Source organism: Macaca fascicularis, chromosome 11 (assembly GCF_037993035.2).
Source record: "Macaca fascicularis isolate 582-1 chromosome 11, T2T-MFA8v1.1".
NCBI lineage: Eukaryota > Metazoa > Chordata > Mammalia > Primates > Cercopithecidae > Macaca > Macaca fascicularis.
The window spans coordinates 27,756,867-27,782,945 of record NC_088385.1 but is presented as its reverse complement, the minus strand read 5'-3'; the positions used below and the strand labels follow the sequence as shown (position 1 = coordinate 27,782,945).

Genomic DNA, 26,079 nt, shown 5'->3' with positions numbered 1-26,079 from the left:
GCAAGGACAGAAAACCAAACTCCACATATTGTTACTCATAGGTGGGAATTGAACAATGAGAATACTTGGACACAGGGTGGGGAACATCACACAGTGGGGACTGTCGTGGGGTGGGGGATGGGGGAAGGATAGCATTAGGAGAAATAACTAATGTAAATCACGAGTTAAGGGGTGCAGCACACCAACATGGCACATGTATACATATGTAACAAACCTGCACATTGCACACATGCATCCTAGAACTTAAAGCATAATAAAAAAAAAATTCCCTTTTAAAGCAAACACCAATTATAATCCAGTCATGTGTATATTAACAAGATACTTAGATATAAATAAAGTTTAGATGCAGAAGAAAGAAAATATATCAGTAACCTTTCAAGCAGTTGAACCGTTTTCACGGCACATTTCTTGAAGGACATCATGCACATGAATTGCCTTATAAATCAGCCCAGTTCTGATGGCAATTGAAAACTTGAACAATATTATTTATTCAAGATAAAGTTCAGGATTTCTGATCAAATGTCATATATAAATTTCCAGTGCTAGTGTGAACATTATGCACACTGATCTGAACATTTGGACAAACCAGCTGCATCCCCACCCAATGTGCTGATGCAACTTAGATGGATCAGAAAACAATTGTCTGAAATACTTTGTGAATTTATTAAACTAGCCAGAGAGTTTCAGAAAAGCTAAATAGATATAAATATGTTTTGTTTTCTGACTCAGAATCAGATGTCTGACTCAGAACTCAAACAGCATGGGGTGGCAGTGGTCACGGTGGGATGTGCGTGGACGTGTTTGTGTGATAACTGTACTCACTGACATTTGTTCGCAGTCTATCTGGAACATCTGCTACATAGACCGTTTTGAAAATATGTGCTATCTAAATTTCCCTCTTCTTTCAAAGATTGAATTTAAAGGGCATTGTTAGAAAGATCATAAGCAAATGGTCATACGAGCAAAATCCTGATTTCTACGGGTTTTTGGGGCAGCAAAAGATACAAGTAACAAGTAAGGGATTTCATAAATCTGGACAGGTTATAAATAACTCAAGACAGAAAGGAAGTGTCCACTTTACTTTATCCAGGCAGAAAAAAATACACGTATTAACCCAGGGCAGCTTTCATGTTTGGCTTTTAAGTGTATTTGAATCTATTATGCTGTGAAGATAAACTGGGAAGACAGCAATAGCAAGTTCATAATATCAAGAACGTGTACTTTGGGACAAGTTAGAAAAGTTAGCTCTTCTAAGAAAATACTGCAAGAAAATCGTAGTGAGGAAGGGGAACAAATTCTTAGCAGTTTATAAGACTCAGATTTAATATTGATTTAATCAAAAGCCAAACTGGAGCAAAAGAATAGTCCTGGGCACAGTGTCTAAAGCAGACACACCTCAAACCAACTTTGGAATGCCTGATGATTCATGTCTCAACATGAACAGTTCTAATCACAAGGGAACCTTCTCCAGTGCCCTCTGAGCAGTAGTAAAATAATACATAGACTATGCAATTTAAAGACTGCCTTGCCAGCCTAACAGAGTGAATCACAATATTTAGAATTATTGAAAACTGGCAACTTCATAAAGGTTTAAAAATTATGACAATAACATATTGAATAACCATTGCTGTTTTGACATTTTATTTATTTACTTGTAATTTTTGTAGAGACGGGGTTTTGCCACGTTGTCCAGGCTGGTCTCAAACTCCTGAGCTCAAGCAATCTGCCCACCTCGGCCTCCCAAAATGCTGGGATTACAGGGGTGAGCCATCGTGCCCGGCAAACCATTGCTATTTTAAAACTAGACTATTTCTTAAACTCCTAAATAGCTTTCTCAGATAATAGTAGAAAGGGTACAATAAATCCAAAATAAGCACAAGTCTGAAATTTTTCATCTCTAGCCTACCTTAAGCTTATATTTAATTGTTTATTTCTCAAACCAAATAACTTTCTATAAAAAGAGCATTTATACTGCTAGAACAAGAAACCGGCTGAACAAAAGCAATTGTCTGATAAATGACTAAATAAGTAAGGTTTATTTTTACCATATTATGTTTCTAGAATGAAACAATTTTATAGCTAATCTGACATGTGTAATGTGACAATTGTCTTCTCACATAAATCTCTGGTAAATGTTTATACACTTTTGGGTAATACAGAAAAATGACAAATATTCCAATTTTTAAAATGCAAAATATGTATGTAGAGAATGCATTAAAACTTTAAAATAATTTTCACACATGTCTGATATTTTGATAAACATTGAATTCATAATTATTTTGCCCAATCCCCCAAGATTACCAAAGAAAATAGACGAGCAAGGCCTTTTCTACCATATGAGAGGAAAAAACTAGCTAATAAAATCAGAGAATAATATATAACAACTCGCAAGTTCAAATATACCATGCATACCAGATTTTTCTCCCTGTTTACTTTTAGAAATTTTGACAAGTTTTATTTAATTTTAAAAGAAAAAAACAGCCACAGACAAAACCAGCTTATAATAAAAAAGCAAAAAGGGAAGTTAATGGTTAAACCCATGCATGCACCTAGCTACTCAGCAAACCTCTCTCTGAAAGCCTCACAATATTGCCTTCTCAAACCATTTCATTGTCATAAATTCAGGAATAATATCCTAGCTGTAATCTAGAAAAACATCTGGAGTCCTATGCCCCGCCCCAGGGTGAACAAAAACTGGGGCATAAATGAATATTTGCTACTCACTCTTCAGTTTCCTCGTCTTCTGCTGAAGTGCCTGGCAAGTGTTCGATAATTCAGTATTTATAGTTTGAAGTTGCCGTTGTTCCGAAATTGCTTCCTCTAATTTATGCAGTAAAGACGTAGCTTTTTCACCGGCAGAGTGAGCTTCTCGATCTCGATCCTTGCCCTGGATATGGACAGTTAGTAGTGGGTTGTAGCAGTGTGGCCAGGAAAGCAAGCAACGGAGTGCCCACTCTTGTGATGCAGGCGAAACTGAAAATGTGTTTTTCTTCTCAGGGAAGTGATAAGCCTCTCCTGAACTTCTGCAATTCTGTGTTTGCATGGGCTTGGTATGCCTGAGCTATTTCTACAGCGGTTGAAGTCCTGATATGTCAAGTTGCCTCTTTCTGCAGAGTCGCCTCTTTCATGAGCAGGCTGTTGACGCCGCCTCTCTCACAACTCCCCCTTTACTTCCTCTGCTCACTGTTAGTCGCTAGGGACTGAACTTGCAGTTCCTCTTTGCTTTCTTTTTTGTTTGTTGTTGTTGTTCCTCCTCCATTTTTATTTCATGGTTTGCAGGGCATCTAAGGAGATGTCCCCTGAATCTAATGTAGCCATGAGCCACCCTACCTGCTCCTTCGCATCCTCCAGCCATTGGCTGGCTTCTTGGAGTCTCTTCCTAAGGATGCCTTCCTGGTTGACAGCATCTTCTTGCAGTTGTTTAATGGCTTCTAGTTGTTTCTGACTGGAGTTAAAAAAAAAAAAAAAAAAAAAAAGTCCAAACCACAAGTCGTCAGTGACATTTCAACTAAGAGTCACCCTGTGAAACTGTGACAAATTCAAACTTAACACCACTTCCTTAGAGATCAGAGGAAAAAGTGAAAGTATTTACATATAAATGCTTCACAAATATAAAATCTTAAGCAAAGCGTATTGGTCGCTTAGCCTGACACCCTCACTTTACAGATAAGGACTTCCAGTTTCATCTTTTACATTGGTGTGTTCGGTTCCCACCCGTTGCATTCATAGCACTTAACATCAGTTGCCAGTTGCTCAGAAGATGGCTCTACAATGAGGTCAGGGTGACAGGTGCAATATTTACACATCACAGCTAGCTTTTACAGAAAAAGAAAGGAATGGGGGTAAAGGTGGGGGGAGGGAAAAGAAAAGGAAAGAGAACTTCGTTTCATGACCTTAAACTTTCTCCTTAAGGGTTGCCAATCATAGTATAAACATGTGCCACGAGCACAGGAAGGACCGCCCCCAGGCACAGATGAAAGCTGGCGGTTGATATTTCTACTTTAGTCCTCTCTTTGCTGAAGCTCTTCTCCCCACCACCCTTCCCCACCACAAATCTCATGGTGCCATTACATTACACCTCATTTGGGTCCAATTCTATAGAACATGTAAAAATGCACTTACTCTCTGTTCGCAGATGAGATTATTTAATGTGTGTTACATGCCAGCACATCAATGATTATCTGGAAACAATTTGACTTGAATATGGACCTTAACTCAAAGTGGTGATAAATGTTGGGAGTTGCAAAACAACAAGGAAGACATTGTCAGCTGTAGGCCTTGGGCATGCCTCTCAAACGTTAACATTTAGTCAGAATGCCACTGCACACTGGCACAAATCCAGCCCTGGTTTCAAGAAGGACCACGTGAGAGGCAAGAATGTTCTCACAGAATGCTTACCATACTGGTAAACAAGTAAACAAAATCCTAAGCAAAAATAAAAACTGCCTATATCACCGCACATTCCACTGAGCATCCTTCAATAGCTTATAGTTGTCACACTCTCTCTCTCTCTCTTTTTTTTTTTAACTGTGGTAGGAACATTGAACAGGAGATTTACCCACTTAACAAAACTTTAAGTGGACAATACAGTGTTAATAACTACAGGCATAATGTTGTACAGCAGATCTCTAGCACATCTTCATCTTGCATAACTGAAACTTTATACCTATTGAGTAGCAACTCCTCATGTCCCCTCCCCTAGCCCCTGGCAACTGCCATTCTTCTTCTATTTCTATGAGTTTAACTGTTTTAGATACCTCAGATAACTGGGATCACGCAGTATTTGTTGTTCTGTGACTCACTTATTTTACTTGGGATAGAGTCCTCCAGATTTATCCATGTTGTCATATGTGGTAGGATTTCCTTTTTTTTTTTAAGGTTGAATAATATTCCCTTGTATTTATATACCAAATTTTCTTTAATCATCCGTGGACATTCAGGTTGTTCCCAAATCTTGGCTATTGAGAATAATGCTGCAATGAACATGGGAATGCAAATAGCTCTTCCAGGTCCTGATTTTAATTATTTTGGTTAACTACCCAGAATTGGGGTCCCTAGATCAAATGGTAGTTTAATTTTTAATATTTTGAGAAAACTCTTTTTTTTTTTTTTGAGATGGAGTCTTGCTCTGTCTCCAGGCTGGAGTGCAGTGGCGCGATCTCGGCTCACTGCAACCTTCACCTCCTGGGTTCAAACGATTCTCCTGCCTCAGCCTCCTAGGCAGCTGGGACTACAGGTGTGTGCCACCATGCCCAGCTAATTTTTAGTAGAGATGGGGTTTTACCATGTTGGCCAGGATGGTCTCGATCTCCTGACCTTGTGATCCGCCTGTCTCGTCCTCCCAAAGTGCTGGGATTACAGGCATGAGCCACTGCGCCTGGCCCTCCATAACATTTTCTATAGTGCCTGCACCACTTTCCATTCCCACAACTGTGCCTTAGGACTCCAGTATCTCTACATCCTCACCAACACTTTTTTTTTTTTCTTTTTTTTTTTTTTTTTTGAGACAGAGTTTTGCCCTGTCGCCCAGGCTGGAGTGCAGTGGCACAATCTTGGCTCACTGCAAGCTCCACCTGCTGAGTTCACACCATTCTCCTGCCTCAGCCTCCTGAGTAGCTAGGACTACAGGCGCCCACCAGCATGCCTGGCTAATTTTTATTTTTTGTATTTTTAGTAGAGACGGAGTTTCACCGTGTTAGCCAGGATGGTCTTGATCTCCTGACCTCGTGATCCAACTGCCTTAGCCTCCCAAAGTGCTGGGATTACAGGTGTGAGCCACCGCGCCCAACCATCTTTTAAAATAATAGCCATCCTAAGAGGTATGATACAATATCTAATTATAGTCTTAACTTGCATTTTCCTAAAGATTAGTTACGTTGAGTATCTGTTCGTACACCTGTTGGCCATTTATCATCTTCTTTTAAGAAATGTCTATTCAAGTCTTTTGCCTATTTTTAAATCTAGTTATTTGTGGGGTTTTTTTTGTTCTTGAGTCGTAGGGGTTTCTTATATTTTCTAAATATTAACCCCTTAAGTGAAAGACCTCTTCAAGGAGAATTACAAACCACTGCTTAAGGAAAGCAGAGAGGACACAAACAAATGGAAAAACATTCCATGCTCATGGATAGGAAGAATCAATATCATGAAAATAGCCATACTGCCCAAAGTAATTTATAGATTCAATGCTATTCCCATTAAACTGCCATTAGCATTCTTCACAGAATTAGAATAAACTATTTAACAATTCATATGGAATCAAAAAAAGAACCCAAATATCCGAGACAATCCTAAGAAAAATTAACAAAGCTGGAGGCATCATGATGCCTGACTTTAAACTATACTACAAGGCTACAGTAACCAAATAGCATGGTACTGGTACAAAAACAGATACATAGACCAATAGAACAGAATAGAGAACTCAGAAATAAGACTGTACACCTGCAACCATCTGATCTTTGACAAATCTGACAAAAACAAGCAATGGGAAAAGGATTCCCTATTTAATAAATGGTGCTGGGAGAACTGGCTAGCCACATGCAGAAAATTGAAACTGGTTCCCTTCCTCAGACCTTATACAAAAATTAACTCAATATAGATTAAAGACTTAAGTGTAAAACCCCAAACTATAAAAACCCTGGAAGAAAATCCAAGCAATACAATTCAGGACATAGGCACGGGCAAAGATTTCATAATGAAAACACCAGAAGCAATAGAAATAAAAGCAAAAATTGACAAATAGGATCTAATTAAACTAAAGAGTTTCTGCACAGCAAAAGAAACTATCATTTGAGTCGACAGACAACCTAGAGAATGGGAGAACATTTTTGCAATCTATCCATTGGACAAAGGTTTAATATCCAGAGTCTGCAAGGAACTTTAACAAATTTACAAAAAAAAAATAAAAAATAAAAAACATTAAAAACCACTTTTTTAAGCCAGATGCAGTGGCTTACACCTGTAATCTCAGCGCTTTGGGAGGCTGAGGTGGGCAGATCGCTTGAGGTCAGGAGTTAGAGACCAGCCTGGCCAATGTGGTGAAAGCCTGTCTCTACTTAAAATACAAAAATTAGCTGGGCATGGTGGTGTGTGCCTGTAGTCCCAGCTACTTAGGAGGCTGAGGCAGGAGAATTGCTTGAACCTGGGAGGTGGAGGTTGCAGTGAGCTGAGATCAAGACCATGCCATTGCACTCCAGCCTGAGCAACAGAGCAAGACTCTGTCTCGAAAAAATAAAAAAATAAAAAGTGGGCAAAGGACATGAACAGACACTTCTCAAAATAAGACATTCACGCTGCCAACAAACATGAGAAAAAGCTCAACATCACTGATCATTAGAGAAATGCAAACCAAAATCACAATAAGATACCACCTCATGCCAGTCAGAATGGCAATTATTAAAAATCTCAGAAATAACAGATGCTGGCAAGGTTGCAGAGAAAAAGGAATGCTTTTATACTGTTGGTGAGGTATGAATTAGTTCATCCATTGTGGAAGACAGTGTGGTAATTCCTCAAAGATCTAGATAGAGGTAGAAATACCATTTGACCCAGCAAGCCCATTACTGAGTGTATACCCAAAGAATATAAATCATTCTATTATAAAGATACATGCATGCATATGTTCATTGCAGCACTATTCATAATAGCAAAGACATGGAATCAACCAAAATGCCCATCAGTGACAGACTGGATAAAGAAAATGTGATACATATATACCATGGAATACTACGCAGCCATAAAAAGGAACAAGGTCACATCCTTTGCAGGGACATGGATGGAACTGAAAGCTGCTACTCTCAGCAAACTAGCACAGGAACAGAAAATTAACATCACATGTTCTCACTTATAAGTGGAAGCTGAATGATGAGAACACATGGATACATGGGGGGAACAACACACACTGGAGCCTGTCAAGTGGGTGAGGAGGGAGAGCATCAGGAAGAATAGCAAATGGATGCTGGGCTTAATACCCAGGTGATGGGTTGATATATGCAGCAAACCACTGTGGCACACATTTACCTATGTAACAAACCTGCACATCCTGCACATGTACCCCAGAACTTAAAAGTTAAAGGAAAAAACAAAAACAAAAAACAAAAATTAACCCCTTATCACTTGTATAGTTTACAAATATTTTCTCCCATTCCATAGGTTGTCTTTTCATTGCGTTGTATTCTTTGCTGTGCAGAAGTTTTTTGGACTGATGTAGTCCAACATGTCTATTTTGCTTTCATTGCCTGTGCTTTTGGTATCATATCCAAGAAATCTTGCCAAGACCAACATTATGAAGCTTTCCCCCATGTTTTCTTCTAGGTGTTTTCAGTTCCAAGTCTTACACTTATATCTTTAATCCATTTTTAATTGATTTTTGTTTATTGTATAAGAGTCCCATTTCCTTTCATTCTTTTGCCTGTGGATGTCCAGTTATCCCAGCACCATTTGTTGAAGAGATTATCCTTTCCCTATTACATATTCTTAGTACCTATGTTGAAGATCAATTGACCATTTATGCATTGGTTTATTTCTAGACTCTCTATTCTGTTTCATTGGTCTATATGTATGTCTTTATGCTAGTACCATACTGGTTTAATTACTGTAGCTTTGTAATATATTTTGACATCAGGAATGGTAATGTCTCCATCTTTGTTCTTTCTTCTCAAGATTGTCTTTGGCTATTCAGGGTCCCTCATGGTTCCATAAGAATTTTAGGGCCAGGCGCGGTGGCTCACGCCTGTAATCCCAGCACTCTGGGAGACTGAGGTGGGTGGATCATGAGGTCAGGAGCTGGAGACCATCCTGGTTAACACGGTGAAACCCTATCTCTACTAAAAATACAGAAAAATTAGCCGGGTGTGGTGACAGGCACCTGTAGTCCCAGCTACTGGGGTGGCTGAGGCAGGAGAATGGCGTGAACCCAGGAGGTGGAGCGTGCAGTGAGCTGAGATCATGCCACTGCACTCCAGCCGGGGCAACAGAGTGAGACTCCGTCTCAAAAAAAAAAAACAAAAACAAACAAACAAAAAAACCCCAAACACACACACACAATTTTAGGATTTTTTTTCTATTTCTGTAAAAAAATTCCATCAGAATTTTTGTTAGGGATTGCATTGAATCTATAGATTGCTTTGGGTACTATGGACATTTTAACAACATTAACTCTTCCAATCTATGAACATAGGATGCCTTTTATTTGTGTCTTTAATTTCTCTCATCAATATTTTGTAGTTTTTATATGTGTTTTACCTCTTTAAATTTATTCTATTCTTTTTGAAGTTATTGTAAATGAGAGTGTTAATTTCTCTTTCAGATATAAATAAAACTTACTATTGTATGTTGCTCATATATAAATAAAACTTACTATTGTATGTTGATTTTGTGTCATGCAACTTTACTAAATTTTATTCTAACAGGTTTTTTTGTGAAATCATCAGGGTTTTCTATAAATAAGATCATGTTATCTGCAGAGATCATTTTACTTCTTCCTTTTTTATTTACATGCCATTTTTTTTTTCTTGCCTGAATGCTATGGCTAGTACTACACTGAACAGAAGTGGTGAGAGTGGGCATCCTTGCTTTGTTGCTGATCTTAGAGGAAAAACTTTGTCTTTTACCATTGAGTGATATTCACTGGGTTTTCCATATATTACTTTTATTATGTTGAGATAATTTTCTTCTATTCCTAGTTTCTTAAGAGTTTTTACACAAAATACTGTTAAATTTTTTTTTTTTTTTTTTGTGAGACGGAGTCTCGCTCTGTCGCCCAGGCTGGAGTGCAGTGGCGCGATCTCGGCTCACTGCAAGCTCCGCCTCTTGGGTTCACGCCATTCTCCTGCCTCAGCCTCCCAAGTAGCTGGGACTACAGGCGCCCGCCACCGCACCCGGCTAATTTTTTTTTGTATTTTTAGTAGAGACGGGGTTTCACCGTGTTAGTCAGGATGGTCTCGATCTCCTGACCTCGTGATCCGCCCATCTCGGCCTCCCAAAGTGTTGGGATTACAGGCGTGAGCCACCGCGCCTGGCTGTTAAATTTTATCAAATGTTTTTTCTGCACCTACAGAGATGATCACACACAATATTCATCCTCCATTCTGTTAATGTGGTATATCACAATAATCAGTTTGCATATGTTGAACCATCCTTACATCCCAAAAATAAATCCTACTTGGTCGTGGTGTATAAGCCTTTTAATGGGCTTTTTAATTTGACTTATATTTGCTTATATTTTCTTGAGGATTTTGCGTCATCAGGGATACTGGCCTGGCTTTGGTATCAAGGTAATGCTGGCCTCATGAAATGAATTTGGAAATGTACCTTCCTTTTTTTTTTTTTTTTTTTTTTTGTGAAGAATTTCAGAAGGATTAGCATTAATCTTCTTTAAATGTTGGTAGAATTCACCAGTGAAGCCATCTCATACTGGGCTTTTCTTTTTGGGGAGGTGTTTAATTACTTCCAGCTGGTTGTAGATCTTTTCAGATTTTCCATTTCTTCACGATTCATAAAGAAATATGATGGGGTGTACGTTTCTGGGAATTTTTTCCATTTCTTCTAGGTTATCTAATTTGTTGGCATAAAATTGTTTATACTAATCTTTTATGATCCTTTGTATTTCTGCAGTTCTAGTTGTAATTTCTCCTCCTTCATTTCTGATTTTGAGTCCTCTTAGTTTAGCTAAAGGTTTCTGTCTTGTTTATCTTTTCAAAACTCCATCTCTTAGTTTTGCTGCTTTTTAATTGCTTTTCTATTTTAAACAACTTTTTGCTCTAATTTTTATTATTTCCTTTCTTCTGGGAAGGAACTTTGGGCTTAAGATGTTCTTTTTCTAGTTCATTGAAGTGTAAAAAGTTAGGTTTATCTGAAATCTATCTTCTTTTTAAATATGTGTTTATCACTATAAAATGCCCTCTTAGTACTGCTTTTTCTACATCCCAAAGATTTTGGTATGTGCTTTTGCTTTCATTTGTCTCAAGTGTAATTTTCTTTATTTCTTCATTGACCTATTTGTTGTTCAGGAATCTGTTGTTTAATTCTCACATATTTGTGAATATTCTGTTTTCCTTCTGCTATAGATTTCTATTTTGATTCCATTGTGGTAGGAAAAAGATAATTAGTATGATTTCAATAATCTTATATTTGTTAATATTTGTTTTGTGACCTAATATATGATATATCCTGAAGAATGTTCCATGTGCATTTAAGGAGGATGTATATTCTACTGCAGTTGGGCAGAATGTTCTGTGTTAGGTCCATTTACTCTCTAGTGCTACTCAAGTCTGCTATTTCCTTATTTTCTATCTAGATGTTCTATTATTGAACGTGAAATACTAAAGTCTCTTATTACTGTGTTGCTGTCTATTTATTCTATTTCCCCTTTCAGTTCTGTCAGTGTTTGCTTTATATATTTAGGTTCTCTAATGTTGGGTGTGTAGATATTATATTTTCCTGGTGAGTTGATCCTTTTATTATATAATGTCCTTTGTTTCTTATGACAGTATTTGACTTAAAGTCTGTTTTGTCTGATATAGTTAGCCATACTCTCTTTTGGCTGCCATTTGCTTGGAATATCTTTTTTCAGTTCTTCACCTTCAGCTTATGTATGTACTTAAATCTAGAGTGAGTCTCTTGAGCCAGCATATAGTTGAATCTAGGCTTTTTAAAATTTAATATGTTCAGCCCTCTATGTCTTTTGATTGGTAAGTTTAATCCACTTATATTTGAAGTAATTATTGATAGGGAAGGACTTACTATTGCCATTTTATTATTTTTCTGTCTTGTAGTTATTTTGTCCCTCTTTTTCTCTCTACTTGCCTTCCTTTGAGTTTTGTTGACTTCTCTGTATTGATATTCTTTGACTCCTTTCTTTGTGTGTGTATCTGCTCTATAGGTATGTTCTTTGGGGTTATCATGGAGCTTACATAAAACATCTTATAATTATAATAGCCTATTTTAAGCTAACAACCTAAATTCCATCACATATTAAAAACTCTATACCATTTCTTCTCTCCTTCAAACACTTTATGTTATTGATATCATAATCTACATATTTTAGTTATGTATCATAAACATTTTTATAGTTATTTTTTACTTATAATACTTTTAACTTTTGTATAATATAAGAATTAAAACTGATTTAACCACAACCATTACAGCATTACAACATTCTGTGTTTCTATTTTCTTTTTGTTAAAATTCTAACTTTGCACAGGCATTTTCTTCTGACCTTGAGCATTTTTATGGGATTCTCTGTCAGGTAAGTCCTTTATCTGTTTCATTAGGGTCAGTTTCTGGAGACTTATTTTGTCCCTTTGTTTGCAACATATCTTGCTACTTCATTATTTTCCTTGACTCTTTTTAACTGTGCATTAGAAAAAATTGCCAACTCTCAGTCTTCACATACTGGTCTCATACAGGAGAAAACCCTTAATCAATCCAGGAAGAGATTCTGGAGGCCAGGGGTGGTCTCAAACATTCACACTAATCCAAACCACTATTTTTGTTTCTAGCAGCCCCAAGGCATCTAGAGCATGCTGGGTCTCATAGTACTCTGAGACAGGTAAGACAGAAGCCAATTCTTTGGACAGCATCCAGAACAATTGAAACATTGGATACATAGTCCAATTCTTGCATCCTTTCATCCCTGGAAAGAAGCTGAGACCTAAGGCTTTTCACTGAGCTGGAAGTAGGGGCTCCAGCAAGCTCATGCATGCTAGTTCAAACTACCTTCTTCATTTTCAGTGGTATCCAGGCACCTAGAGTATGCCAGGTCCTATTAGCACTGTAAGACAAGTGAAACAGAAGCTAGTGTCTTAGGCAGCCCCCAGGAAAGTTGAAATGTTGGTTGGACATGTGGTTTGATTCTTCCCCCCACCCCACCACACTAGGGAGAAGCTGAGACCTGGAGGTTTCTTTCCACTGACATGGCACTGAGCTGGGGATAGGGATTTTGATGAAGATTCCTCAAATTTTCCTACCCGTCTTGATGAAGTTGGATTCACGTTCACTCAGGATTCAGAAGCCTCTCAACTAGTTTCTGGGTTTCTCACAATAGGAATTTGTTCATGTATTGTTGTTGAATTCATGTGTTCCTGGAGAGGAGAGTCCAGAGCTTCCTATTCCACCATCTTGCTGGAATCATTCTTCTTTTTTTTTATTTTTATTTTTTTTTATTTTAAAGACATCACTTTTATCTACTTTTCTGTCTTCTAGGAATAGTCTATGTTCTCAAGAGTGTCCATTATCTTCCAAGAGAAAGCAAAAGGACTTTAAGGACCATCATAAATCCACATTTATTAATACTCATACTTTCAATTACTTATATGTATTTTCACCAATAGAACAACATGTTTTATGAACTTTATGAATCCTAAGTCTTAGAAATAGCTTTTTAAAAATACCAGATGGGGGCCGGGTGCAGTGGCTCATGCCTGTAATCCCAGCACTTTGGGAGGCTGAGGCAGGTGGATTACGAGGTCAAGAGATCGAGACCATCCTGGCCAACATGGTGAAACCCCATCTCTACTAAAAATACAAAAAGTTAGCTGGGCATGGTGGTGTGCACCTGTAGTTCCAGCTACTCACGAGGCTGAGGCAGGAGAATCACTTGAACCCAGGAAACGGAGGTTGTAGTGAGCCAAGATTGTGCCACTGCACTCCAGCCTGGCAACACAGCGAGACTGTCTCAAGAAAAAATTAGATGGTATCGTCTGTTAAAGATATTCAACAGATGATAAACCTTTGAAGATTTTTCTCCCATAGAATTTTTTTTTTTTTTTTGAGACGGAGTCTTGCTCTGTTGCCCAGGCTGGAGTGCAGTGGCCGGATCTCAGCTCACTGCAAGCTCCGCCTCCCGGGTTCACGCCATTCTCCTGCCTCAGCCTCCCGAGTAGCTGGGACTACAGGCGCCCGCCACCACGCCTGGCTAGTTTTTTGTGGTTTTTTTAGTAGAGACGGGGTTTCACCGTGTTAGCCAGGATGGTCTCGATCTCCTGACCTCGTGATCCACCCGTCTCGGCCTCCCAAAGTGCTGGGATTACAGGCTTGAGTCACCACGCCTGACCAGAAATTTTATTATCATGTAAAGAGGTATACATTAGCTTGTGTGTGTGTTTAAATCTAACAGTTCTCTCTACCAACATGTTCTAATGATAAATCTTGATTTCTATTCCAGTCTACATCTTTCCCAGACTTTGTGGTCTAAATAGCACACCATTTACCTGGTTTTCAGATCAAAAGCCTCTAAGTCAAGGACGACTCCTCTCTTTCTCCACACATATAACTTGCCACCATGTTTGATCAGATCCACCCTCAAAAATACACTTCGAATTTAATAATTTCTTACCACTTCCGTGACTATTACTCTGACCCACGCTACATCCCTCGTCTGGACTACTGCAATTGTTCTTAACTCTATAACTTTTTCATCGTGAAATATTTTATATTTCAACTCAGTATACAAACACACACACACACACACACACACACATAGCTGAAACAAAAATTCAATTCGGAACTACTTATTCTTACTATATGTAATGCACTCTATTATTTTATATCTTACTTTTTAAAAAATGAGTCACAACTCAGTAAATTGATATCAGAATATCTAAATGATTATCTGTTGTTGAAAATCTCTTCTCTGGCTGGGTGCAGTGGCTCACACCTGTAATCCCAGCACTTTGGAAGGCCTACGTGGGCAGATCACTTGAGACCAGGAGTTTGAGAACAGCCTGGCCCACATAGCAAAACCCTGTTTCTACTAAAAAAAAAAAAAAAAAAAAATTAGCTGAGCATAGTGGCACACAGCTACTTGGGAGTCTGAGACAGGAGAATTGCTTGAACTCGGGAGGTGGAGGTTGAACCGGGAGGCAGAGGTTCCAGTAAGCTGAGATCGCGCCACTGCACTCCAGCCTGTCTTGAAAAAAAAAGAAAAGAGAAGAAAACTGTTCTCACTGGTCTCCCTGCTTTCACTTTTGCCCTCTATAAATAATTCTTCATCCAGCAGATCTTTCGAAACACAAATCACAAAAAAAAGAAGAAAAACAATAAAAAACAAAAACAAAACACAAATCACATTTCTTCTCTGCTCCTAACCCTCTGATGGCTTCTCACCACACTCAATAAAATCCCAACTCCTAAACATGGACTGCAAAGGCTACGTGTGGCCTGGCCCCTGTCTATCCCTCTGGCCCCACGTCGTACCACTGCCCAGCCCCCACCCCGCCCCAGCCATGCCGGCTTCTTGCTGCTGCTCAAAAACACCAAGCTCACTACAATCTCAGGGTCTTTGCACCAGCTCCTTCCTCTGCCTGGAACACACCCGGATGGTCACATAGCTCACTCCCTCACCCCACTCAGGTCTCCACTCAATTCATTACTCCTCAGGCAGGACTTTCCTGGCTCTTCTCTCTAAAATGCTCCCAGTCATTCTCTGTCTTCTTATCCCGATTTAATTTTCTTTATACCACTCCCTGACATTATACGTTTATTTGTTTGTTATTTGCATCCTTTACTAGATGTTAGTTTCATAGAGGCAGAGATTTCTGTCTTATTTCCTATAATTCCTTAGCACCTGGGTTTGGGGAAGGGGTGGTAGACTGGCGAAGAGCAGACATCCTGACGGATGTTGTACGAATCAAGATTTGCTTTCCTCGCCAAGCCTTCTGAGAGAACTTTCCTGTCCATGCCTCTCTTTGGCCCACTCACTGATTTCCATTCTCCAGCACGAGAGCCCAATTGTCCCACAGCAGAATGGGAGCCTCTCTTCCCTCAGCAAATAGCTCCTAAAAATTTACCTTCAATAAACATTTCCTACCTCATCTAAACAGAATTCTCTCTCATCCTCACAAAATACTCCATTCATTTTCTTTTCTCTTTTCTTTTCTCTCTTTTTTTTTTTTTTTTTTTTTTTTTTACAAGGCAGTGTCTTGCTCTGTCTCCCAGGCTGCTAGAGTGCACTGGCACAATTATAGCTCACTGTAGCCTCAAACTCCTGGATTCAAGCAATCCTTCTACCTCAACCTCCCAAGTAGCTGAGACTACAGGCATGCATCACCATGCCCAGCTCATTAAAAAGATTTTTTTTGTAAAGACAGGGTCTCGCTATGTTGCCCAGGCTGTTCTGAACTCCCAGGCTCAAGCCATCCTCCTGTCTTGGCTTCCGAAAGTGCTGGGATTATAGGTGTGAGCCAGGGCACCCAGCTATTTACTTATTCATAGCTGAAATCCACAGTCAAATTATTTTGTGTGTAGCCTTTATGTGGCTTTGTGAGTTTTAACTTGTGTCCAGAGGCCAGAGGTTATAACCATCTTATGCTGATAAGGAGTATTTTGCCCAATGCTAGGTTCCCAGAATATTTTTAAAGAATCTTGTATCAGATTTAACAAGTTGATGGTGGGAGATAAGCCACTGAAAGGACACAGGTTTTGGAGTCAGACAGAACTAGGTCTGAATCTCAGCTATCACTTAATCCCAGCTGGGTGACCTTGGGCAAATTATGGAACCTCTCTGGAGATAAATAGATGTCAAATTCTTAGCACTACATCTGACACCGTAGCCTCTAGACAAATGACAACTACTGTTATTTAACCAGGCTGCTTGTATGTCTAAGTAGGACAATACAAAACATTCACTCATTTTGAGATGACATTAGTGAAGACCTCTCTCCAAATAGTTCTTTGTTGCTAAATAGAAGAATGTTGATGCTGCCTTTTGTGGAGATGGTATCTGCGTAAGGAAGCTGCGTGTCCACTTAGCCCACATCTTTTACCACTATGGGGAAGTGTGGGTTCTCTGCTTCTTAGGGAAAGCAGAAGGCCATTTTCTTGAGAGTTCCTCTGGTATTCTCTCTCTCTGGTATCTAGTTTCCTTATATTTGGGGGGAATAAAATAGTTTCTTCTGGCTATTTTCTTCAAGCTTTCCTCAGTCTCTAACTACATTTTAAAATTTTGTTCAAGTGCAATATATACCTATGTTCATTTGCTCATTTACTCCAAAAGTATTTCTTAAGTGAGCACCAAGTATGGTCCTAGCAGCTCTATAAATGGTGGTTAACAAAAGATATAATTGCTGTGCTTATTGTTTCCAGGGCGTAAAAATTTCAAGAATTTCACCATTATCATAAGAATTGAGGGTACAGAAAGGATAAGAAGGTAAGTTATTTTATATTTGTTATCATCTATTCCCTATGACTTCATTTAACTGACATTTAGTTGCCCAGTGCCCAACATGATACACTGAGGTCAAACATAAAACCCAATGGGGAGGAGCCAACAGACTGGCTTCAAGTTCCAAAGCTTCCATTAATAAGTCTCAGGCCTTTAGTTCACTTTATCTCCTCATGCCTTAGTCCTCTGTAAAATTATGAGATTACTAGAGGATCTCTAAGGCTTCTTCTGGTAAAAGACTATATTTCATAATTACAAATTTCTTCTCCAGGGAAAAAATAACTCATTATACTGGTTTCTACAGAATTTTTTTTTTGAGATGGAGTCTCACTCTGTTACTCAGGTTGGAGTGCAGTGGTACGATCTCAGCTCACTGCAACCTCTGCCTCCCAGGCTCAAGCAATTCTCCTGCCTCAACCTCCCGAGTAGCTGGGATTACAGGCATGCACCACCACACCAGGCTAATTTTTGTATTATTAGTAGAGATGAGGTTTCACCATGTTGGCCAGGCTGCTCTTGAACTCCTGACCTCAGGTGATTTGCCTGCATTGGCCTCCCAAAGTGCTGGGATTACAGGTGTGACCCACTGCGCCTGGCCGGCTTCCACAGATTTTATAGTTTGTCATTTGCAATTTTGAACATGTAAGTCAATTTCATACTGTTTTACAATTCAGAATTGTCAAACAGGATGTCTTCTCTGAAAAAAGTCTCATCTGAAATCAATGTATACAACTTGAAGAAAGTAAACTGAAGTGGCATGATCATAAACATGCCATGTATACAAAGCATGGATTTCTCATACATAAATGATCATCACCTGGCAAGAAATTCTTTTCTGAAATAAACATATTCCTGCCTGAATCTCTTCAAAATCTCTATTAATTTGGCAAATTCTTGATCAAGAGACTCCTTGTGATTTCCCAAGATGTTCAGCATTAATATGCAAAGATCTAGCTTCTCTTCCATGATATTGTTGAATTCCTACAAGAAAAGTCACAAAACAAACCCCAGTACTCCAATGTTAAACACAGACAAATGACAGAGGCAATCTAAAAAGCTGTGGACATTCCATCTCAATGGCATCATTGTACATCAATGAATACCAATTCTCAATTGTATGTCAATTAATACCAATTCCCAATTGCCCAGAGATTGACTACCCTATTGGTTATGTCAGTGTAACATGTATGTATAAAGTGCTTATTGTGTCCCTAAAACTGAGCTTCGCTTTCTTTTTCTTAAATTAGTCCCTGACAACTTCAGCAGTCATCACAATTTGCTTTAGAACAGGATGGGACAAGATAATGCAATAATATCAGTATTTATTGATTATCATATTCACATGTTATCTTAAAAAAGTTAGTCTGACTGTAATCCCAGCACTTTGGGAGGCTGAGGTGGGCGGATCACCTGAAGTCAGGAGTTTGAGATCAGTCTGGCCAACATGGTGAAACCCCATCTCTACTAAAAACACAAAAATTAGCCGGGCGTGGTGGCGCATGCATGTAATCTCAGCTACCTGGGAGTCTGAGGCAGGAGAATTGCTTGAACCCAGGAGGCGGAGGTTGCAGTGAGCCAATATCACGCCATTGCACTCTAGCTTGGGCAACAGTGAGATTCCATCTCAAAAAAAAAAAAATTAGATTGGCAAAAGTGTTGAAATAATATTCCAGAGTTTACTTTTTTCTTTAGCTTAACTTAAGCAGTTGATGGATGCAAGAAAGTGGCTGGCAGTCAAGAAATAGAGGTAAATATGTGATGAACAGATGAAAGGGATACCTTCTCATGTGCTTCCTTTCTAATAAAGCTGGGAATAGCTACCTAAGAAGTTGCTGCTTTTCCAATGTTCTGCAAGTTCCTGAGTTAATAAAACCATCAAAGTCTCAGGAATAAGATTCTTTTACACAATCATCATTCTTTCAAAGTTAGGCAATTTTAATAGGCTAAGGAAAAATCTACATTTAGACTAGCGAATTCTTACAGGAGATAAATGCATTTTTTTTCATTAAATCATCGTATTTATTATTTGTCTCTCCATTGCATCTCACATGTCTGCACACTCACTCTCTCTCACATTCTTTCCTTACCCTCACACTCGTACACACCCCTGGATACACACTCTACACTCATGATCAGACTAAGATAGCAGAAGACTACAATAAAGTCTTAGAAATGGTACTGTATACACTATTACCTGGCTTAACAAAGTAGAAGAAAAACCAGGAAAATCACAAAATATAGAACACTTACAGTAAGCTGCTCCTCCCACTTTTCTTTCACAGTTATTTCTGGATTATTTACCCACCGTCGACAGCTTTCAGTGAGGGTTGCAATTTTAGAAATTTCTTCGTGCTGTAAAAAGAGTTCCACATCTTCAACTAGGAATTTAGATGAAAGACATATGCTATTATACAATCAGAATCCATTGAGACCAAAGTTCTACTCTATAGGTAACTCAGGAAAATACCAGAGTACGTTCCTTTGCATCTAATGCCCCCAGTGACTTTCTTTTATTCCAGGATGTTGCCATGTGTATATGCTATATTGTCAGGTGCTCTATACATGTTGAATGTATACAGAGATAATCATTTTCCAGAACAAAACCTATCTTTTTAAATAGAAGAAAACAACCATTTTCACTTATTTTTACCATTTTAAAATGTACCAAAATGTACCAAACTAAATGCTACCTACTATATGCTAGGCACTGTGGAAGGGACTGGCAATACCAGCATGAAAATGTTGTTCCCTGATTTCTCCAATCATCCAGAGTTTCCAGTGAAAAATGAAAATGGAGAAAGAAATACCAGCCATTAACCAAAGAAAATTGAAAGAAGGAAACTGTTCAATAGATACCATGTCTTCAGCCCTTTGATTCTAAAGATTAGCCCACAGGAAAAAATAGCCTCAAGCAATCCATATCTAATGGTCAATCTGTTAGCCCTGATTGACCCAGAACTAACAGGCCAGCTTCAGAAAGGTTTGAGAAAAACCTTCACTTTTCAGAGTGTATTAATTTGGGTCTCCAGCAGCACACAAATGCATTTGGACTCAGCAAACAGGTTGCAGGTCAGTTATCTGCAGATATTCCCAGCCAAAGCGGAACACCACAATACAGGTATATTACACGATACCAGCTTCTGAAGAGTGGCTGTGAATTCCACTCCTTTTTGCTCAGGCTCTCTTAGTAACAGCAGCATTTCTTGATCCATCATGGCGTCCAGAGATGACAAGTTGATTGTATTGCGCTGCCTTTCAGTGTCAGTGTTCTGAAACAATGATCGAAATGCCCACAATTGACATCTGAATAGAGAACATTCATTATTTTTACTTAACAAAAATGATGCTCATGAGTTAATGTCATTATCATTTGGTTCTAAATAGTCTTGTGGAATTCTCCTACATCCTAAAAATACTGTTGACATTTTCTCTCTAGGATGGCTTCAGCTGAACATTTATTCTGTCTTAAGGAAAACTCATTTATCAACAGATGACATTTACATGCTGATGATATAAACTGTTATGGCTCTAATTTTAACATAAAAATAGGTAGAGAAATACCCAGTGGGGAAGAATTGGTGGAGAAGGGCTGCTCAATCAATCCCACTGAAAACAGGTTGGCTTCTTTTGTCTCCCTTCCATTCATAAAAGATGATACGATGTTTCACAAAGTACATTCCCTATACTTCTCTCAAAGTCTCTGCCTCCTATCATATTTTAAATATATGACCCAAGCCTTCTTTTTGCTGCCTGTTGAAAAGGTCACAGGACTCTTATTTCGAGATTCTAGTTAGAAGACAAACTTCACAACTCATCATCCGGTCAACCTCAGAGCCAGAACTTTGCTGGCTGATAACCCCCGCGTTTAGAACTATAGAACTTTCCGGGCTGGCATCTTGACATCATTATTATCTCAGAGGACTGAGGATAAAAACACACTGCTGTGGCAGATTTGCCACAGTTTCATTCAGTCTGGCAGTTTGGCTTGGTTTCAAAAACACAGTGAAATGATGAGTATTTGAAACAGAATGTCAGGAAAGCACAGCCCTCAGCAGAATGTCCAGGGCTGCCGGAGATGGCTTCAGATGAAGGCAGCATATGTTGTCCCTGCATCCTTGGCAGAAGCAATTCAAATAGCATTTGCCCAAAGGCATTCTTTCTCTTCTTTCAAGGTCGCATCACAGCTGTCAACAGGAGAACATTGTGACATATCCATCGTCCACAGATAGGAAGAGACCATCAAATGGTGAAAAGAAAGCGTTTTTCTAAATAAAGCATTTCTAAGCATAACAAGCACAAAACTGGAAAATACAAAGGAATGAAAATATAGCATAGTGGAGTCAGAATGTATCTCCGAGAAGGTTTTTAAAATATTTCTTCCCATGTTATAAAGTACTGGGTCTACCAAACAAATGGAAATTGTTTAAACTAATACATTCATTTTGCCACTTATTAACTGAAACACATGTAAGAAAATGCTTGTTTCTGATCAGAATGTAATAATCAATGTCATTAATTTGGGTTGACACAATTATAATCTAAAGCAAATAAATCTGGTATTGTTTCTGGGCATCTTTATTTTTTGATAAATATATTTACTTTGAGGGTTTGGAAAATTCTAAAAAATAACTCATGGATATCTATGGCTACCTTTGGTACCCTAGGCTGGGGATCAGCGCAGGTTGTCTGTCCTGTCAAGAAAATAAACATTTCTAAAGTCCCAAAGTCCCTGAATGCACACTTCCACAAACCTTGAACCTTGCTGTAGCTTTCGGCCGTAACTTGAAAATGGTCCTTTCTCCCCAAGCTAAGAAATTTTAGACTTGGATTCTAAGAACTATCAGTACATTCTCTCAGTGTCCCTGGTAGTTTTCGGCAAGCTGTGAACCTTCGTTTCATCATAAGCTATCACATGGAGTAGTTATCTTTCAAAACTTTCCATCTTCTTATAATGACCTACCTCTGCAGACTGAGCAAGAGTGAGTTCATAAAGTAAAGATTTTTCTCCTTCAGAGATGATACTGTTACACTCTCCATTAACATTCAACTGGATCCCATTTCTTGAAAAAAACAAAAACAATAGTCTAGTTAGGTGTGTCTCCAACATTACATTTGAAGTCAACAGAATATAGGGTCCATTTATCACCAAACAATCAGTCAGCACCCATGTGTGCCAAGGATTGTATAATGTGCTTGGGAATAGGGAGAGTGGTCAGAAATCGTCTCTATCCTCCAGGAGCTGCACAGATCAGTGAGTCTACGAGGTCATAAACCAGGCCACATTTTTTAAAAAGAATTGGTGCCAACAGTTAAAAATCAGAAAATGCCACTTAAAAATCTGGATTTCTGGCTTTTCTTCCAAAATCAGAAGATATGGCCAGACTAGGACCATAGAATTTTGATGTCACAATTAGTTGAAGCTAAACAGAGTAGCCCCCTCTACCTTTATGTGGGTAATGCACTTATCTCCTTTGCCATTTGCATAATGTAGGTGTGTGCATATTCCATTAGCTTTACTCATTTTTGTTATCTGAGTGACTCCTATGGATCCCGGACTAGCATATTACTCACATTCAGAAACAAATGATTATCATACAGAATGATGTGTGTTAGGAGAGAGGTGAGAACAAGGTGCCATGCTTACATTCAAAACAATTACTTAGGCCAGGCACCTTGGCTCACACCTGTAATCCCAGCACTTTGAGAGGCCAAGGCAGGCAGATCACAAGGTCAGGAGTTCGAGACCAGCCTCGCCAACATGGTGAAACCCCATCTCTACTAAAAATACAAAAATTAGTTGGGCATGGTGGCACATGCCTGTAGTCCCAGCTACTTGGGGGGCTGAGGCAGGAGAATTGCTTGAACTCAGGAGGCGGAAGTTGCAGCAGGCCAAGATCGCACCACTGCACTCCAGCCTGGGTGACAGAGCAAGACTCCACCTCCAAAAAAAAAAGGAAGAAAGAAAGAAAAAAAGGGTTACTTAGTTCCAGGGTAAGGCAAAAGCAAGCAAGGGAAAGTCAACACAATGGACTGAATGTTTATGTGCCCCCCAAATTTCATATATTGAATTCCTAACCCCAATGTGATGGTATTTGGAAATGGAACCCTTGGAAGGTAATTAAGTTATGAGGGTGGAACCCTCATGAATGGGATTAGTATCCTTATAAGAAGAAGCCAAAGAGTTAGCTAGCTGCCTTTCCTGCATGCTTGTACAAGGATAAGTCAGCAATCTGCAACCTTGTACGGGGCCCTCACTAGAACTCAACCCTGCTGGCACCCTGATCTTTGGAGTTCCAGCCTCCAAAACTGTAAGAAATAAACGAGTATTACTGAAGCCACACATTCTATGGTATTTTGTCATAGCAACCTCAGCTGTCTAAGACAATCAGGGAGGATGGGGTCATAGGAAACTCATAAAGAAGTTCTCATGGAGAAAAAGAGAGAAAATGTCACACACAAAGGTATAGAAGAAAAGAATGTGGCACATACAAAGCTCAATTTGCCAATAATGTAGGGTAGAGGAACAAGAGAGGAGGCCGGCAAGGGTTGCCCTCTACTTACGTGATGAGTTCCTGTTGCAAGTGCTGTAACTCATGAGCCAGTTTATTTTTATCCCCTCGTAAATTCTGGAATTGCACACAACATTAGGCTGTACATGTTACTCTAGTGGGGAATTTACATTTAACAAGCCTACCTTGCAAGCTGTGAGATTATTAATAACAACAGGTATACCTCTATAATGCTTCCATATTCTATGATGGTTGATTTAAGTTCTTCTATATATAAGCCTTTCTGAAAAGTAGAAGAGAGAAATAATAGCAAAAAAGTAATGGGTCCACCAAATCATATTTATTAGACTATCGATGTGAGCCACAGAAGAATTGTAAATGCCCAATCATCATGCGATTCTACAAGTCTCACTATTGGAAAACTGAACCAGTCAGTGTTTGTGATTAAAAACACACAAGGATGGCTGGGTGCAGTGGCTCACGACTGTAACCCCAACAATTTGGAAGGCCGAGGCAGGCAGATCACCTGAGGTCAGGAGGTCCAGACCAGCCTGACCAACATGGGGAAATCCCGTCTTTGCTAAAAATACAAAATTAGCCAGGTGTGGTGGCACACGCCTGTAATCCTAGCTACTCGGGAGGCTGAGGCAGGAGAATCACTTGAACCCAGGAGGTGGAGGTTGCCGTGAGCTGAGATCACGCCACTGCACTCCAGCCTGGGCAACAAGAGCGAAACATCGTCACAAACAAAAACAAAAACACACAGACACACACACACACACACACACACACACACACGGACAAAAAGGCAGCAATATGTAACTAGTGTCAATATAATCTGTGTTTGTCCGATCCAGTGGAATCAAACTCTAAAAGGTGATTCTGAAGCCCAAATCGAAATTATATTTATCATCATGATGTGTTAAAGAAAAATCAATCTTGCAAGTGACCGATGAAATTAAGGCATCTGATTTTTTCCAGTTCTAATGATACCTCCTTAAAATCATTGTTTTGTTCTACAAGACCAAAAGGTACAGGTAGTAAGTACCCGATCTCTAATTTTATCCCGTGGCTAGCATGGTGGCTGGCACATGGGAGATGATCAATCAATGCCTGATGAACCCTGAGCAGGAGTGCAGAATGGTGGGAAGACCAGAGTTAGGGAGAAACTGAGTAGCCACTACTATCGCAATATCATTACACAGAGAACACGCACAATGAAGACATCAAGTTAGGACAATATTCAGTATCCCAGTCAAAGTCCACAGCCCTGCATGTTTCTTTTGAAACTTCAAAATGTGCAGGGAAAAGATGAGTGGCAAATATCATGCTTTCTTCACTTCCCTGTCTTGGACTGTGAAAGATTATTGTAGAAGATTAGGCTGTGTTCCTTCCTGTGTCTCTTAAAGTCACTGTAACCAGCACCTTTGTAGCCAGTATCCTTGGCTACAATCAGAGGATACAAGAATAGAATGATATCTATCTACATGTCTATCTAATCAATCAATCAAATTAGGTTTCAAATAATTTGGGTATATATTCTTCTTCCACCCTTAAATGAATGGCTGCAGACTCATTTATGTTGTTAGAAATTAAAACAACATCACCAGTATCTAGCCAGTGACTGGTAGACTGGCACACTAATATTTGTCACATATGTGGATGAACACCACCAGAATTTACAGAAGAGAAGTTCAAACTTATTTTTATAAAGTACTATAAAGGAAAGTCTCATGATATCATATTAGAATCCGATTTTTTAGGCTGGGCACAGTGGCTCACACCTATAATCCCAGCACTTTGGGAGACTGACACAGGTGGATCACCTGAGGTCAGGAGTTCAAGACCAGTCTAGCCAACATGGGGAAACCCCGTCTCTACTAAAAATGCAAAAATTAGCTGGCGTGGTGGCAAAACACCTGTAATCCCAGCTACTCAGGAGGCTGAGGCAGGAGAATCGCTTGAATCTGGGAGGTGGAGGTTGCAGTGAGCTGAGATCACGCCACTGCACTCCAGACTGGGCAACAGAGCAAGATTCCGTCAAAAAAAGAAAAGAATCAGATTTAGAGAGAGCTAGCCAATTCCATGGGCCTTTGTGGTAAGGAACAATACCAACCTTCTGCAAACTTGTATCTTTATTAAGCAAAGTGTTCTCATATGTGTGTAACTGCATCTGAAAAGAGACGGATTTAGGGAAGGCTGTTGGGACACTGCTTTGGTGAAAGGACAGTGCCATAAAATCATTCCAGTAAAGTGTTTCTGAAGCACCTCTAACACGCATGTATTTTTCACTTTACAAAGAACTTTCACATCCAACTCTAGAGGCCAACTCACTTTACCAATGAGGAAACCAAAGCTCCACACTACCCAGAAACTCACCCACCCAATGTCACACACTGTCAATGGCAGAGC

The 26,079-nt window shown here is 39.3% G+C and overlaps 1 protein-coding gene across 37 annotated transcripts in view; it reads right to left on the bottom strand.

Moving 5' to 3' along the window:
- Nucleotides 1-26,079, bottom strand: part of IRAG2 (inositol 1,4,5-triphosphate receptor associated 2) — a 106,149-nt gene that overhangs the window by 53,681 nt on the left and 26,389 nt on the right. For 20 of the 37 annotated variants that reach the window (XM_005570388.5, XM_015430524.4, XM_074006422.1 and 17 more), the window contains exon 1: nt 2,725-3,447. In XM_005570388.5, the coding sequence (XP_005570445.3) occupies nt 2,725-3,043 (319 nt within the window). In that variant the 5' untranslated portion in view covers nt 3,044-3,447. Of the gene's footprint in view, nt 1-2,724; nt 3,448-17,975; nt 18,140-19,408; nt 19,511-20,292; nt 20,428-22,118; nt 22,219-23,719; nt 23,785-23,890; nt 23,951-25,783; nt 25,841-26,079 lie in introns of those variants that run through there. The other 17 variants (XM_074006427.1, XM_074006439.1, XM_065523907.2 and 14 more) reach the window with 3 other exon arrangements.